Genomic DNA, 15,302 nt, shown 5'->3' with positions numbered 1-15,302 from the left:
ATGTTCCTTGTCACAGGCTGTACTAAGCACAGCCACCTGCTGCAAATGCAGACAAAGGAAACATGGGTAGCTAGCTCCATGCAAAGACATGACTACCATTCTACAGGTAAGAAATATCCTACTGGGTCACCAGTGTTATTTTTTCACTTCTGCATTTTCATTCCTGTCATTAGTATCTGTCTGGTTTATGAGGGGAAATGTTTTCTAAAGCACTCCTGACATTTTAAAATTATTTTCTTAGTCTTTTGTTCAAAGTCTGGCTTTTTTCTCTGAAATTAAAATATGTGGACATAAAAGAAAATGTTCCTGGGTCTTGGAGAGTGGGATCCTTTACACTGGAAGCTAAGGTAAAAAAAAAAAAAAAAAAAAAAAGAATGATGAGTAAGAGGGAAGGTGGCAGGGAAGTAAGGGAAGAAGTCAGATCATTATCAACTATTAACTACTAATCCTAATGCGAGAGACTTAGAGAAGGTATCCTGCTGTGGGATTTCAGAAGCCTGAAGAACATCTGTCCACCCTTTCAAGAGCTCTCTTCCTCCAACTCCCCAACTCCCCCAGGGATTTGGTGCACTCTTTGGCCTCCCCTAGCCTACAGTTCAGATTTTGGAAATTCACCCACCTCTGACAGCTACCCAAATATGGGGAGCCTCCTATCTCTAACTGCTCTGTTGCTTAAATTTCTCAGTTATTAAAATAAGACTAAGCTAAAATGCTAGAGTTCTAAAATATTAAAACATTCTAGTACTGAAAATCTCTGAAGGACTGTAAGATATTGCACTCAGAATTAAGGGAACCACACAGCTGGAGAACAGGAGGGAAAGGAGACTTGTTTTTCATTAATAAGCTGTAATACCTTTTGCATTTTATATATCCACTTGTAAAATATTTTAAGACACTACAGTAATATTCTCAATGCAGATGAAAAGTTAAAATTAAAAAATTCAAAAGTGTAGCAAGCCTGTTTTTACAAGTTTTTTTTAAAGTGTTCTATATGAGTATTAAAGTGGCAATCTAATCTAATAATAATATAAAGGTTCCAAAAAATAATAATGATAATATAAAGGTTCCACTTTAAATTTGAAGCCTATTAAAACTGCCTCAGAGCTCTAACACTTGAAAAGCAACATACAAGATAAAAACCACTCTTTTAAAAACAATAAACACAGCTTGGAATGACAAACAAAAATGGTACAGAATGTTTTGCTATGCTGTATGATTCAAATACTATTTTAGTAGTTTTCCTTCAGTTTTCTTCCAGGTGTATCTTTCATATAAATATACAATACATGTATCTTTCATATACACAGCACATATATGTGTACCTTTTGCACATAGGTAGGGCACATGTATATGTATCTTTCACATGTAGGTTTCATGCACATGTGTGTACATGTATCACTCATCTGTATAGAGGGTACACTTTGTTTCATCAAGAAATCAAACCACCAAACAGAAAAACACCAACCTCAACTGAAGTTTTTCCCTTTACATTCCATAATCTTAAGAAGAAACAGAAATGGCAAATAACCTAGTATTAGAAATTTCAAAACTACAAGTTTCAACATCTACCGCAAAGTTGATACGCAAAGCTCACACCATTTTTTGAGTGGTCTACCAAAGCTCGTTGTTTCTTATGGAGTCCCTAGAATATGCCCCTCCCTTTCCTTTACAGCATTTTGTAGTATCTCTCCTTTACCATGTATAGTAGGCCTTGTAGAAGCCTTACTTAACACGTGCCTGATCCCCCTCCTAAAATGCAAGGTTGTACTTCTGGGAACACATAAACACATTACTTGGCAGGAGGCACCTGGGTGACTCAGTCGGTTAAGCATCCAACTTCAGCTCAGGTCATGATTTTGCGGATCTTGAGTTCGAGCCCCGCATCAGGCTCTGTGCTGACAGCTCACAGCCTACAGCCTGTACATTACTTGGCAGATAGTAATACCACCCCCAACAACTTTCTGAATTGTTCTCAATAACCCTTTAGCACTGCACAATCCTGAATTACTTTGATATTTCATATTCAGAACCCAGTGCGGGGCTTGAATTCACGAACCATGAGATCATGACCTGTGCAAGTCCAGGCATCCCTGAACATGTCAAATTTTTAAATAATTAAAACTCCCATTAATAAAAGAATACATGAATTGTTTATCAAAAATAAAGTATATAGAACCACTGAGCCTCGCACTAAATTAATGTTAATTTATACTAAGAATATGGAAAGGTTTTTTGGTACAAAGATGCTAAAATAGCATAAAAATGATGGAGTGGGACAAGAAAGGATGACAAATATCTAGACAGCAGGAATGTAAGTACGTGTCATTTGTCCCCTGAGAAATGTATGTGGAGTTGTGAAGGGTACAGTCTGTCCTCAGAGCTCATCTCTAGCTGCAGTATCTTTTCTACCTAGCAGGTAGGATTTCATTCTTTCTTTGCTGTCTACGGAAGCTAAGAGACAATGATTTGCTTAGTACTCAAAACCTTCTATATCTTGGTAAACATGAAATGAATACAAAATAAAGGAAAAATCATCAACCTTATACATTCTTGATTATAATTTAAGTAAATTTTAAAACACAATTCATATTCCTCTGTTTTAGAACATCTTTTCCTGTAAAAAAAAAAAAAAAAAAAAATTCAGGAAGTCAAAACTCAACTTTCTGAATCTACCTAAGATAAAAACCAAAAGTCTATTCTAATCCAAAAAGCAGATGACAAACTTTTCAATATTTATCTTTAATCATTACACTTAATAAATATTTAAAATCTCCCAACTACCAAATATTTTCTGCTAAAAGAAAGTGACACCAGATAAATTTATGAGAGGGACAACCCAAGCATTGGAACCGTCATCTGATGTCATTAGCTCTAAACTTAGCAAGACAGTCATTTGACAAACATTTAGCAAATATCAAATTCTTAGCTTATTTATTAATCATTTAGGCCCTTTGATCTTCAAACACATTAGGTAATGCCCCTAACCACCGGCTAAATGGACAGCTTATTAACCAGGCAGTCACAACTTGTTAAATTATCACAAAGCTAAAAGCAAGTTTGTCTTAATGGTACTTCTGAAAGTCAATTAAAAACAAGAGAATCTCTATCGTTAAGCCTATAAGTAAATTGTAAATCATACGTTATTTTCCAAGCGCCAGACTTCCTGGTCCATGTCTCCGCCTCCTATATCACCCAGTCCACTAGCACCGTGGGCCGGCCCCACCTAATAAGAAGTCCGTTCCCTATGTAGTTGCATGTGTCTACAGGTAGCTCTTTACTCACTAAAAACATTTCCAAATGCAACTGGTCAAAACAAATTTATTGTATTAAATATCCACTTGAAGTTTTTAAAAAAAGAAACCAGAGTATGCTCTCATACAAGCTAAAACACATACAAATTTATGTAGATTCAAACAGAAAACATGATCTCATGTAAACCACTCCCAACTTAACTTTCAATATTTATAATTTAAAATACATATTTCTCGGGGCGCCTGGGTGGCTCAGGCGGTTAAGTGTCGGATTACTCATTTCTGCTCAGGTCATGATCTCGCAGTTTGTGAGGTTGAGCTCTGTGTTGACAGCACAGAGCCTGCTTGGGATTCTGTCTCCCTCTCTCTCTGCCCCTCCTCCCTCGCTCTCTCTCAAAAAAATAAATAAAAATGTACAAAAATAAATAAATCAGATACCTATTTCTCTAATATTTTTAATGTTTTCTTACAAAAACAAGAAACTGCCAAATCGGGAATGGTTGTTCTAAACTGGTATAATCTAAATAATCAATTTCAGGATCAAAAATTAGATATTTCACCAAATTTGCAGTCAGGGATGAAAAAATTCTCATGTTTCACCATAGGGAATACCTACTGTAAAATAAGGCTTAGAATGGGATTGTAACAGCACTAAAAATCACAAGTGCAATTACAATGGTATCTGTTTCACTGAAATAGACATAAGACTGGTTGCTTAAATAAACACACAGCAATTGTTCACAGTGATGGAGATAAGAAACTAACATTAATCCCACTGGAGAGAAAGGAAAAGGCAGGATTAAAAAAGAAAGAAGAGAAGGAGTAAGAACCTGAATTTTCAAGTCTGGCAGAAAAAAAAAAAAAAAAAAGGATAATGGGCACTAAGTCTGCCAACACCACTGCCAACATCAAATCAGACAAATTCTAGCTCTGGCAGAACACAGCAGATAAAATACACTGTTCGGAAGAGGAAGTAAGTAAGTAAGCAGAAAGGCCAAGGAAAATTTCCTAAGTTTTGAAATGAGACACCTCGTGAACACTGCATCAGATACACAAGCAAAATGTTCTCCCGTTCAGAAAGATCGTAACTGGTGAAGCTGAGTGGGTTTCAGTGAACATGGAATTTGTATGAGACAACGGTGCGCCTCTGCGCATCCGCACACAGGTGAATGTTGGGGGATGGTGACCGCACACACAACGGTGGCTAATCACAAGAAAAAGTTCATGATTAACACACAGTGAAAGAAATTATGGGTAAAAAAATGTGGGTCTGTTACTTAGCAGCCCAAAATTTCCCTCCTAAAACCTCACATTCCTAAAATGATTAGGGTTTTTGACATCGTTACATACCCATCACTAAGAAAGCAATCTGCTTCCACAAAAGTATGTACGAAATTCTCCAAAATCATTATCAGTGACCGTTATACTTTCCCTTGTCACAGTGTTTACTTAAACAAACACTATTAGTAAGCATTGGTAAGTATTTTGCCTCTACCAAAGTACACATTCATCATCTTTCTTGCTTAGATAGGGCTGAAAATAATAAGATTGCAGAATATCTTTGTGAATATTGAAACTACTTTAAAACGGAAAACTGGAACTTTGATAAATACATTCTAAACTGCTCCTATGTTTCAGAGACAAGCCACACCATTTAGAATTTAGAAGCTAGTAACAGGAAAAAACACTATGTGGATCTTCTATTTCTGTGCCCAACAGTAAATAATTACAATTCTGCTGAAATAGCATATGTTACCATTATCTAGTTTTAAAAACTGAAAAGGTTTTGTTAATTCTCTTGTCACATTTTCTTTCAGTTACTCTAGATTCCATTTTATATTATGCCTGAGAGCAACAGAATTCAGCACTACCACAAATAAAATAATCTTTTATGATCAACTTACACTACAGTTTTCAGGTGGAACTAGAAGTTGAGTAATCTCGCCACCATGCACACAGAAGATGTGCTTCATTTCTCCAGAAAATATGTCCCAAATTATGACTGAAAAATCCACACCTCCAGATATCAGGTATCTTTGATCATAACGAGCTGAGACCTGATGAGGATATAGCAAACATGTGACTTTGTTCCGATGACCACGGAGTGTTCTGTGAGGTGGCCAACCTGTGAATGAGGTTTTGGATTTAAAATGGGAAAATCAAAGTCTTACAAAGTTTCAACAAATAAAAGCAAATATGACTCGTCAGAATACCTATACATTTGATCATAGAAAAAAACTTCTAATTTTATCGTCGAAAATTGCTCTGATACAGTAGCTCCGAGCCACAGGAGACTACAGAGCGCTTGAAACATAGCTAGTCTGGATTCACATGTGCTGTAAGTGTAAAATGCACATGAGATTTCAGAGATTCAGCACAAAAGTAATGTAAAATATCTCATTAGTAATTCTTTATATTAATTACAATTGATTTTATATTGTAAAATTGAAACTTCAATTTTACAAGTTGAGATGAAAATAGTTCTGCCATATTGGGTTAAATAAAAGACTATTAAAATGAATTTCATCTGCTTCTCTTTTACTCTATTAATGCGGATATAGAAAATCACATATTGTTATACATACATATTTCTACTGGACAGCACTGTTCTAAAAGATTACCAGCATTACTGATGATACGGTGTTTAGTCAACCATAGAGATAACTGATAATAAACGAAACTACTAACACATACCAAAGAGAGAAAATCAGATGCCTCTTTATGCACAGTTATCACGTGGTATGTACCACGTGGTATGTACCCCAAAAACAGGTACCAAGCACTTGTTACATGCACAGTAAATTCTGCCAAGTCCTGGCATGCTAACGACTACGTGGATTCGCTGCACTTGTCACAAAGAGCGCAAACACAGGCAGCACAGGGCCCTGCACACACTTTAGACGGTGGCAGACGGTCAGTATACCTCGGCGGAGCATGTGTTCCCCTTGCAGCAGCTGCACGATGGCCGTCTGGGTGGCGGGCACAATAATGATGCTTCCGTCCTCACGGCCACAGACGAGTCGTCCGTGAGCCGGGATGTACACGCTTGCGGTGACTTTAAGAGGTTCACTACTATTGGGAATCACGCTCAGCTGATCTATAATTCCAGCAGGACAAGGATTCAGTTTATCAAATGCTTCTTGCAAGCTAATAGAGGTTGTCATTTTCAGCTCTGCGGAGGTTTTGTTTTGTATTTAAAAAGAAAAAAATTTGTTCATGTTAGAAAAAAATTAAACGTAGTAAAATAAAAGTACTTACACTTGATTCAGTAATATATATCGAAGAATGATAACTGTCACAAACTATAATTCGAAGGATAAAATGACATGTATATTATGAATTTATTATGCTTAGTATTTATGTTGCTAAATTAAAAGAATTACGAAGTTGCTGCACATGATTTATTACTACCTTCCTTACCTTCCTGTTTATCAGGTGTGTCTGATATGTTCCAAATATTCAATCTTCCTGAAGAATCACCTTGAATTAAGAGTTTATGAATGTGTTCCCTGCATCCGTAGAAGAACCGAGTAACAGGAGGACAAATTAGTAACTGTCAAAAAAAAAAAAAAAAAAGTTCAAATATTTTTGGCTGTTTTGTTGTTGTTTCTTTAAATTAATCTCTATGCCCTAACTGAGGCTTGAACTCACGATCCCCTGAGATCAAGAGTCACATGCTCTACTGACTAAGCCAGCCAGGCACCCCATAGCTGTCTTTTTAATGAAAATATTTCACTTATTAACATTTTTTCAGTTAGGGATGTTAAGTACTTTGCCTCAGTACCAGGGTAAAAAAAAAAATAAATCAATAAAAAGTGTTTATAGCAGGAGTCTTCAACAATATTTTAGTGTAATTTTATAGCATTAATTACCTGTCAGCTAATATTCAAATCCAGTAAATACAAATATGAAAAGAAATGAAAAGGACATTTATAGTCTTTCTCTATTATTCTTTTTCTCTGCTTTAGAAAAACTGATTACTCACCACAGCAATGCAATTTTTTTTTTAATTTTTTTTAATGTCCATTTATTTTTGAGACAATACAAGACACAGAGTGCAAGCAGCGGAGGGGCAGACAGAGGGAGCACAGAATCTGAAGCGGGCTCCAGGCTCTGAGCTGTCAGCCCAGAGCCCGACGCGGCGCTCGAACTCATGAACCGTGAGATCATGACCTGAGCCGAAGTCAGACGCTTAACCAACTGAGCCACTCAGGCACCCCGTAATGCAATTTTTTTAACTGTTATTAAATAATTAATACAAAGATACATCACTCTTTACCAAAAAGAAGTGTCCACCTTAAAGGCCAAAAAAGGAGAAGTCCGTAATCCTAGCTTTTTGCTCGTTCCTGATTAGTCACTAAGAATAGCAACAAAATTAAACTACCAAGATTTCACAAGTACAGGACTCCATTTTTTTAAGCAGTATATTTTCAACTAATAGCATGACATTTTACTTGGTCACATTTATGTAATCAAGTTGAGCCTAGCTCAATATGTTAGCTATAAATTACTAGGAACAAAAACCACTCATTAGGCTCTTGGGTACACTTTTATTTTTAAAACAGATTATTTTTCTGCTTAAGATCTTGTGCCTTCAGTGATATCACTTACATGAAAATACTAAAGAGTGGTGGATTCCTAAAATTAAAATTAAGATGATCAATCCATAAACACTTGAATATTAAAGCATAGAATCGTATCCTGAAAAGCAGTAAAAAAATAAACTTCAGTTCTGACAGTTATAGTTAACAAATAGTTACTGTATTTTGTATTAGTTCTTTCCTAAAAAAGCACGAGCCTATTGAAACTACATATATTAAGCATAATCAATAATGTGATTTAACTTGAAGTCTGGAAATTACTAAATGTTGTCATTTATAAAAAAAATATACCAAACATGGAGAAGTTGCTACAGCACCTATATAACCAATATTCCATATACCACAGTGTATCTCCCATCATATAATACACGTATCTTAACTTAAACATATTAGGCTGAGGGGTGCCTGGGTGGCTTGGTCGGTTAAGCGTCCGACTTCGGCTCAGGTCACGATCTCACGGTCCGTGGGTTCGAGCCCCGTGTCGGGCTCTGTGCTGACAGCTCAGAGCCTGGAGCCTGTTTCAGATTCTGTGTCTCCCTCTCTCTCTGCTCCTCCCCTGTTCATGCTCTTTCTCTCTCTGTCTCAAAAATAAATAAACGTTAAAAAAAAAAATTAAAAAAAAAAACATATTAGGCTGATATTTTAAAAATATAATGTGGTTGTTCTGTTTTATGTATGTTTTTTATGCAAGTCATTATCCCCGAGTTTACCTGAAAGTGACTGGCTGGACAGCAGTAAGTAGGAGTTTAAGTTAGGAGAATAAAGGACAAGATATGGAGCATCTTAACTGTACAAAGATGTATAAATTCCATAAATTCAAAATATTAAAAAAAAATGCCCTTCCCCTCACCATACCTTCACATAAAAATGGAACAAAATGTTCAAAATGAAAAGCTGTGGAAACCCAGAATACAAGTAAAGGAAACTTTATTTCTAAAACCAGATCTTCATCCTTAATGCTCAAAACATCTGGAGATAAAAACCTAGTACTAAGTGCCATTGCATTTCAATTCTAAATTGGTAAGTAGGTTTTTAGAAATCATAATAAATTTTGGTTTTTATAGAGAAAAAAAATCTTTCATGAATTCTAAATTTTTTTTTAATATTTATTTATTTTTGAGAGAGAGAGAGAGAGAGAGAAAGAGAGAGAGAGAACGCAAGCAGGGGACGGGCAGAAAGAAGGGAGACACAGAATCGGAAGCAGGATCCAGGCTCTGAGCTGTCAGCACAGAGCCCAACGCAGGGCTCAAATTCACGAGCCTTCAAACCATGAGATCATGACCTGAGCCGAAGTCAGCCACTTAACTGACTGAGCCATCCAGGAGCCCCTTATTCTTTAATTCTAATGCCTAATAATTTAAATCACTGTATGATTTTGGGGAGAGACAGCAATGCCAATTCAAGTAAGGAACTATTACTAATCAGCAGTATTCCACGATGATCTTAGTCCTCCTAAAATTACATCTGTCACTATGTTTACAATTACATGACAGCATAAAATAAGTTGGTACCACCAATATAAATTTTATCAAAAAGTCATTTCCGATATGTAGTCAGCATAAGATCGTCTGTATTCTTAGAGAAAGGTGAATACTATAAGCATATTATATGATTAAGATACACAAATTTCAAGATTGTGCTCACCATTGACCATGTAGAAATGTTCTACAACATTTAACACAGTGCCCTCAATCTTTCAAATACTTAGCTACCAAAAGACACCCATAAATGTAGTTGTCAAACATTTTCAATGTCACTATCATGTATAAAGGGTACCTGAAGAACTTTACCTCTTTATCTGTTCGATCCAAGAGGCTATGCTGTACGGGAGGAATTAAATTTTCAACTGCTTTCCCCACATCACTGCGGAATGAATCACTAGCTGGAAGGCAACTGAAAATGAAAAAATTACAACATTCAACTAAAATACTGTCATTAAATATTTTATCATACTATATGATGAAGATTTTTGGACAATGGACAAAATATGGATTTTCAAATTATAGTTAATTTAATGTAGTCATTAATGTCATTAAAATACACTACTTTAAATAAAGATCCACCTAATTTTTGTACTTAGAAGTTAAACTGGAATTACAAATCTAACTTAAGTTCTGAAGTTTGTTATCTGAATTATTTTTACTCTATACATTTTCATACATTCAAGTTATACCCCAAATTCAGACTATATTAAAGTCCTAACTTGTTATTTATTGAGTACCTGGCAGGTAGTCTGTAAATATAACTTTGTCCATTTTCAGTCCAAATGATTACTTTATCTGCTGATACAAAGTCACCTCCAGTCCACGTCTGTCCGTTTTCACTAGGACCTGAACACAGCAAGGAATAATCTCCAGCATCAAATACCTACAAGGGACAAGAAATTCACAATCTAATATAATTGGTATCACTTAAATAAGATACAATGACATTTAAAGTAAAAACAAAACAAAAACTTCTAGAAGTGTATTTAACAAACTCAGGCCTTGTAAAGTTCACTACCTCAAGTTAAAGCCATTGTGTCAGTGAGCTGTGGGGCACAGTCACCTTCAGCAGAGAAAACAGAAGAAGGTCCCCAGCTGTGTGCCTCTGGGGGAGTCAGACACTGAGTGACAAGTGGAGCAGACATACTGCCTGCCACAGGGACAGAGAATCCTTACCCTTTTTTATCTAAAGGGAGGAACATTCCATCAAAGAATTCTAGGTAATAGGGAACCAGCCTCTAGAATGCATGGCTATGTTTCCATTTCTGATAAACTCAGACATCAGAATATCTCTTTATTAATATGGGAATTACCTTACTTTATTTCATCCAGGTGCTGAAGTACTGTAAATAGGAGTTAATGGACTCAGTTTTATTATTTAATAATCCTCAAGTATAAAAGTCCCACAAAAAAAAAAAAAAAAAGCAGGCATTGCTATATCCCATTTTACAAACAACAAACTGACACAAACAAGGGTTACATCACCTGTTCACGGTCACATGTCTAGTAAGTGCCAGAGCTAGGACTAAAACCCTTACCTCATAATTCCTAGAAGAATTTTTCTACCACTTTCAATATTTGGTGATAGTGTATTTTACAGTGCTAAAAAATTTCCCCAGGAGAAATAAGTAATTCAATGGCCCAGAATTTTTATTTTAGTTTTCTTTAAATAAAAAGCAATCAAATTGTTCATGCACAGCTTTCTTGAAACTGAAAAAAATCCCAGCTGAATTTACCAAGAGTGGACATATTTATCATTTATAACATTAACACTACAAGAATAGCCAAGTCCAAGAAAGACTGGAGACCACCCTCCAGCCTTATTATCTATTAAAACAAATTATAAAGCTACAGAAAATAAAACAATATCGTACTGATGCATAAACAGAAAAACTAACAAGTTCAGAAACAGATTCCGGTAATTACAGGAAGAGAGTATATATTATAAAAGCATCACAATAGAAAAATAAATTATTCAACAAATGGCATCAGGAACTGGGGGTCCATCAGGAATAAAAATGAATTGGACCTACATCTTACAATTTATACAAAATAAATTCCAAATTGAATATTCAAAGGTATATAAAGTAAAACTATACAAATATTAGGGATAATGAAATAAAAAATTTTTAAAGCTTAGCTTATGAAGAGCCCTTTAGAACATGTCACAAATTATATTAGAAACCATAAAAAGAAGGAAAAGAAAAAAAAGAAACCATAAAAGATGATAATGTAACCATATTAAAACAGAAAACTTCTTTTTGGCAATAAATATCTGGAAAAGTCATTCTAGTAAGTTACTAGTGCTACCTCAGTTGTTTTACTATGCTTTTCCCTGATGGTTAATGAAGCTGAGCACCTTTCTAAATTTATCATCCATCGACTTCCTCCTTTCATGAAACGTTTTTGTCCATTTTCCTACTGGATTGTCTTTTTCTTCTGTTCTCACGTGATTGTAAGATGCTTATTACGAACACACGAGAAACTGGTATTAGCACTGCCTCTGGGGAGGACAAGGAAAAGTACCAGGGGAAAAGGATGTATACTTTTCACTGTGTCCTCTTGCACTCTGGTGTTTTACCACTTACAAGTGCTTTAAATTTTAAGACGAAGGATCCCATGGAGCTTACTGTAACTAAGCAACTGCTAGCTTCTCCTCTAATCTGATTCCAGGACAGTAGCAGTGGCAAGGATAAGGTTAAGGTAGGTACCACCGGCGGCCCTAGTCGGTCCGTCGCTACCAAGCCGGTGCCCTCTGAGGCATATCACATGGTGGCGATGAGAGCAGCCGCTGCAGTCAGGCCGTCTGAGTTGTAACCCAGCAACTCCACAACCACCTGTACAACCTTAGTCAAGCTTTCTGTGTCCCCAAGCCCCCAGCGCCTCACCTACAAGATGGGGAAAGTAACAATCCCTGCCGTGGCAGACAGCCTCCAAAACTGCCCCGACCTGGTACTCATACCCTTGTGCAATCTTCTCCCCTGAGCACAGGCAGGATTTTGTGACTTTCTAAACAACTGAATGTGGGAGAAGAGAGGAGACTGCAGTCGCCAGATCAGGTGGGTCTTGGCTACAATTTCTCTTGCTTGTTCAAGCTGAGGGAAGACCGTTCCCAGGCTGGGAGAGGCCCCCATGGCAAGGAACTGATGCCTCCAGCCAAGTTAGCTGGACGTTAAGCCTTCTAACCACCAAGTGAGTATGCCTGGAAGCAGAACCACCCTAGGTGATTCCTGGAACGAGACTGTCATCCTGGCTGACACCTTGACTGCAGCCTGTGGGAGACCTTGAGCCACAGCACCCAGCTGAGCTGTGCCCACATTCCTGACTCACAGCGGGGGTGGCGATACATGAACCAGATGGGGGGGTGATACATGTTTATTGTTTGAAACTGCGAAGTTTTAAAGTAATCTGTTATGCAGGATTAGGTAACTAATAGACTTCCCCTCAGGGAGTTGTGAGGATTAAAAGAAATAATGCAGGGAAAGCTTTGAAAACTCTGCTAGGCACGAGTGGTCAAAACATGCTGGCTCTTTTTCTACTATGGAAATACTGAAGTCTCACAATGTGGAAGTAATATACTCCTGCCATCAGTAGCTCAGAAGTGATGCCAGATCCAAGAAAGCAGAAGGGAACGGCAACTGGGAATAACAACAAAGACGGGTCAACCTGCAGAAAACTCACCACCACTGCTTACGTTGCACTGAGAAAATAATGACTGAAACAGTAGCAAAGGGACGAAATTAAGATCAACAGAATAATCATTATTCTGAAGCATTCTATAAACCAAAATACAAAAAGATAACTATATACAGCCAAACCCCAACACCTAAAAATTTGATATCAAAATCACACATGAATTCCAAATGGTTAAAATATTCTTGCACTAAGCTCTTCCTTATAATTGTCTTTGGAAGTTTGATAAACCAACACCTTGAAGGGTAAAAATACAGCTTCTTACTTATGTAGTTATCTTACCCTCCAATATTTGGAGCACACAACCAAAAGCGATCTTTGTGTGAATGCACAAAAAGAAATGCTTTGGCAATTCTGACAATAAATTGGTTTGGATTCCTCCTCAAATATTGGCTCAGTATCCTGAAAAGAGAAAGATTTATAGAACTTCAGGAATGGTTTGGCTGTTGATTAAAATTATCATACAATGATAAATAAAATGAAAGAAAGACATCACTTGGTATATTCATCATTTTAGCCACTTATGTGAGAACCAAGATAATAAAAAGCAGCAAAGATACACTCCAAAAATATCTGGGCACTATGCCTTGCTACAAAGCTATTCAAGATTAAAACACTGATGAGAATCAGAGTGTCATCACTACGACAATAACAGATGATAAAAGTTTGAGTTGATCCTAAACTCTGTATCTGTATGTCCTTGTGGGTTAAAAAAAAAAAAAAAAAAAAAAAAACAGAACAAAAACTGATCAATTCCTCTAGGTCCTCCCAAATTCAACGTGTAAAGATTCCCTAGCTGAAGAGATTAGCATCGATACTGTCAGAATATTGATCTGCCTTTCCTACTGACAAAAAGTTACAAGGAATTCAAGCCCAAAGAACAGAGAGAGAGAGAAACTAAAATTGGCTTCACATACTTTTTGTGTTGGTTTACTTTATTTTTTTTTTCCCCTCAAGCAAACTATCTTTTAACTTTAATAGAAGCAACTGAGAAAAATCCCAGCTCTTCTAGGTTTCTCTACTTTATATCCTATGCAGTATGTTTCTCTATTTCATGTCCTTGACAGAACAGATGTCTGCTATCAAAAGTGAAAAACATAATGCACTTACAGAGACAGCAGAGTAGGGGATGTTCTAATACTATGGCAAGAAGGCTCTCGAAAAAGAATAGCTTTTTCCTTGCGCTTTAAGAAAAAAGGGAGGGGCGCCTGGGTGGCTCAGTCGGTTGAGCATCCGACTCTTGATTTCTGCTCAGGTCATGATCCCACGGTCGTGGTATCGAGCCCCACATCAGGCTTCACCCTGAGCGTGGAGCCTGCTTAAGATATTCATTCTTTCTCTCTCATTCTCTCTCTCTCTCTCTCTCTCTAATAAAAAAAAGAAAAAAGAAAAAAAGGAGGGGCCTATCATCACTAAAATTGAAGACTGCAAGAACAGAACATTTGCCTCACCTGCATGCCACTTATTTCAGAGGTGACAATCCACACCTTCAAGATGCCCGTCACTGAAAGGGCTACCACAGTATCCTCTAAGTAGAGAGGGACGAAGAAGCCAAGGTTATAAACATAATATGCTTTCTTTCTAAATAGTAACATGGTTCAAGTTAATAAAATTAAGTAATAATGCTTTTCAACTGGCATAAAAACATAATTCAATATTTCATGAAATAAAAAACAGATTTTGAAACATAACAGTTCACAAATTTGAAAGTCAAGGAAAAGTTGTACACAGCTTGAATTCTTTTATTTCTGATCAACTAGCTTTTAATAATTTCAAATGTTCCTGATCACTATGATTACGTGATGACTTAATGAAGGTTTATTCTTCCAAATTCACAATTTGTAATTACTTATCATGGATGAGCACACTCAATTTCTTGAAGACACACATTTCCTCACTTTCCCATCCACCTGCCTGCCTTCTAACATTTTATGACACATTACACCCTCTATAGACTGTGATCAAGAGAAGACATGATATAAAATCTGAATTCATAAGCTTCCAGTAAGAAGCAGTCATAGCTCCATGACAGCATAAATAACTTTGTGAGCAGAGACACTGAAAAGCAGGTAAATGCAGGCTCCAGAAAGAGGGAGATATGTGCTAAAATCACATTTTCTTCACTAACCAATGAACTATGGGTAATTTAATCTGTCTTAAATTCAGTCTGTTTATCTGTAAGCAAATACATGTGCTCTGCAAAGAGTGAAAGTTTGGCCTCCTCCTGGACAATTCGGATGCCTTTTAATCCTTTGTGTTGTCTGATTGCAGAG

At 36.7% G+C, this 15,302-nt stretch overlaps 1 protein-coding gene across 5 annotated transcripts in view; it reads right to left on the bottom strand.

Annotated features, from left to right (window-relative positions):
- The window catches only part of WDR7 (WD repeat domain 7), a 353,231-nt gene that overhangs the window by 299,872 nt on the left and 38,057 nt on the right, over positions 1–15,302 (bottom strand). For all 5 annotated transcript variants that reach the window (XM_086683081.1, XM_086683085.1, XM_086683084.1 and 2 more), the window contains 7 exons: positions 14,481–14,557; positions 13,312–13,431; positions 10,074–10,219; positions 9,643–9,745; positions 6,672–6,804; positions 6,175–6,423; positions 5,156–5,376 (listed from right to left, as the gene is read on the bottom strand). In XM_086683081.1, the coding sequence (XP_086539207.1) occupies positions 5,156–5,376; positions 6,175–6,423; positions 6,672–6,804; positions 9,643–9,745; positions 10,074–10,219; positions 13,312–13,431; positions 14,481–14,557 (1,049 nt within the window). The remainder of the gene's footprint in view (positions 1–5,155; positions 5,377–6,174; positions 6,424–6,671; positions 6,805–9,642; positions 9,746–10,073; positions 10,220–13,311; positions 13,432–14,480; positions 14,558–15,302) is intronic.

This window comes from Puma concolor, chromosome D3 (genome assembly GCF_028749965.1).
Source record: "Puma concolor isolate L17-30 chromosome D3, mPumCon1.1.hap2, whole genome shotgun sequence".
Lineage (NCBI taxonomy): Eukaryota > Metazoa > Chordata > Mammalia > Carnivora > Felidae > Puma > Puma concolor.
This window is presented reverse-complemented; position numbering and strand designations above follow the sequence as displayed.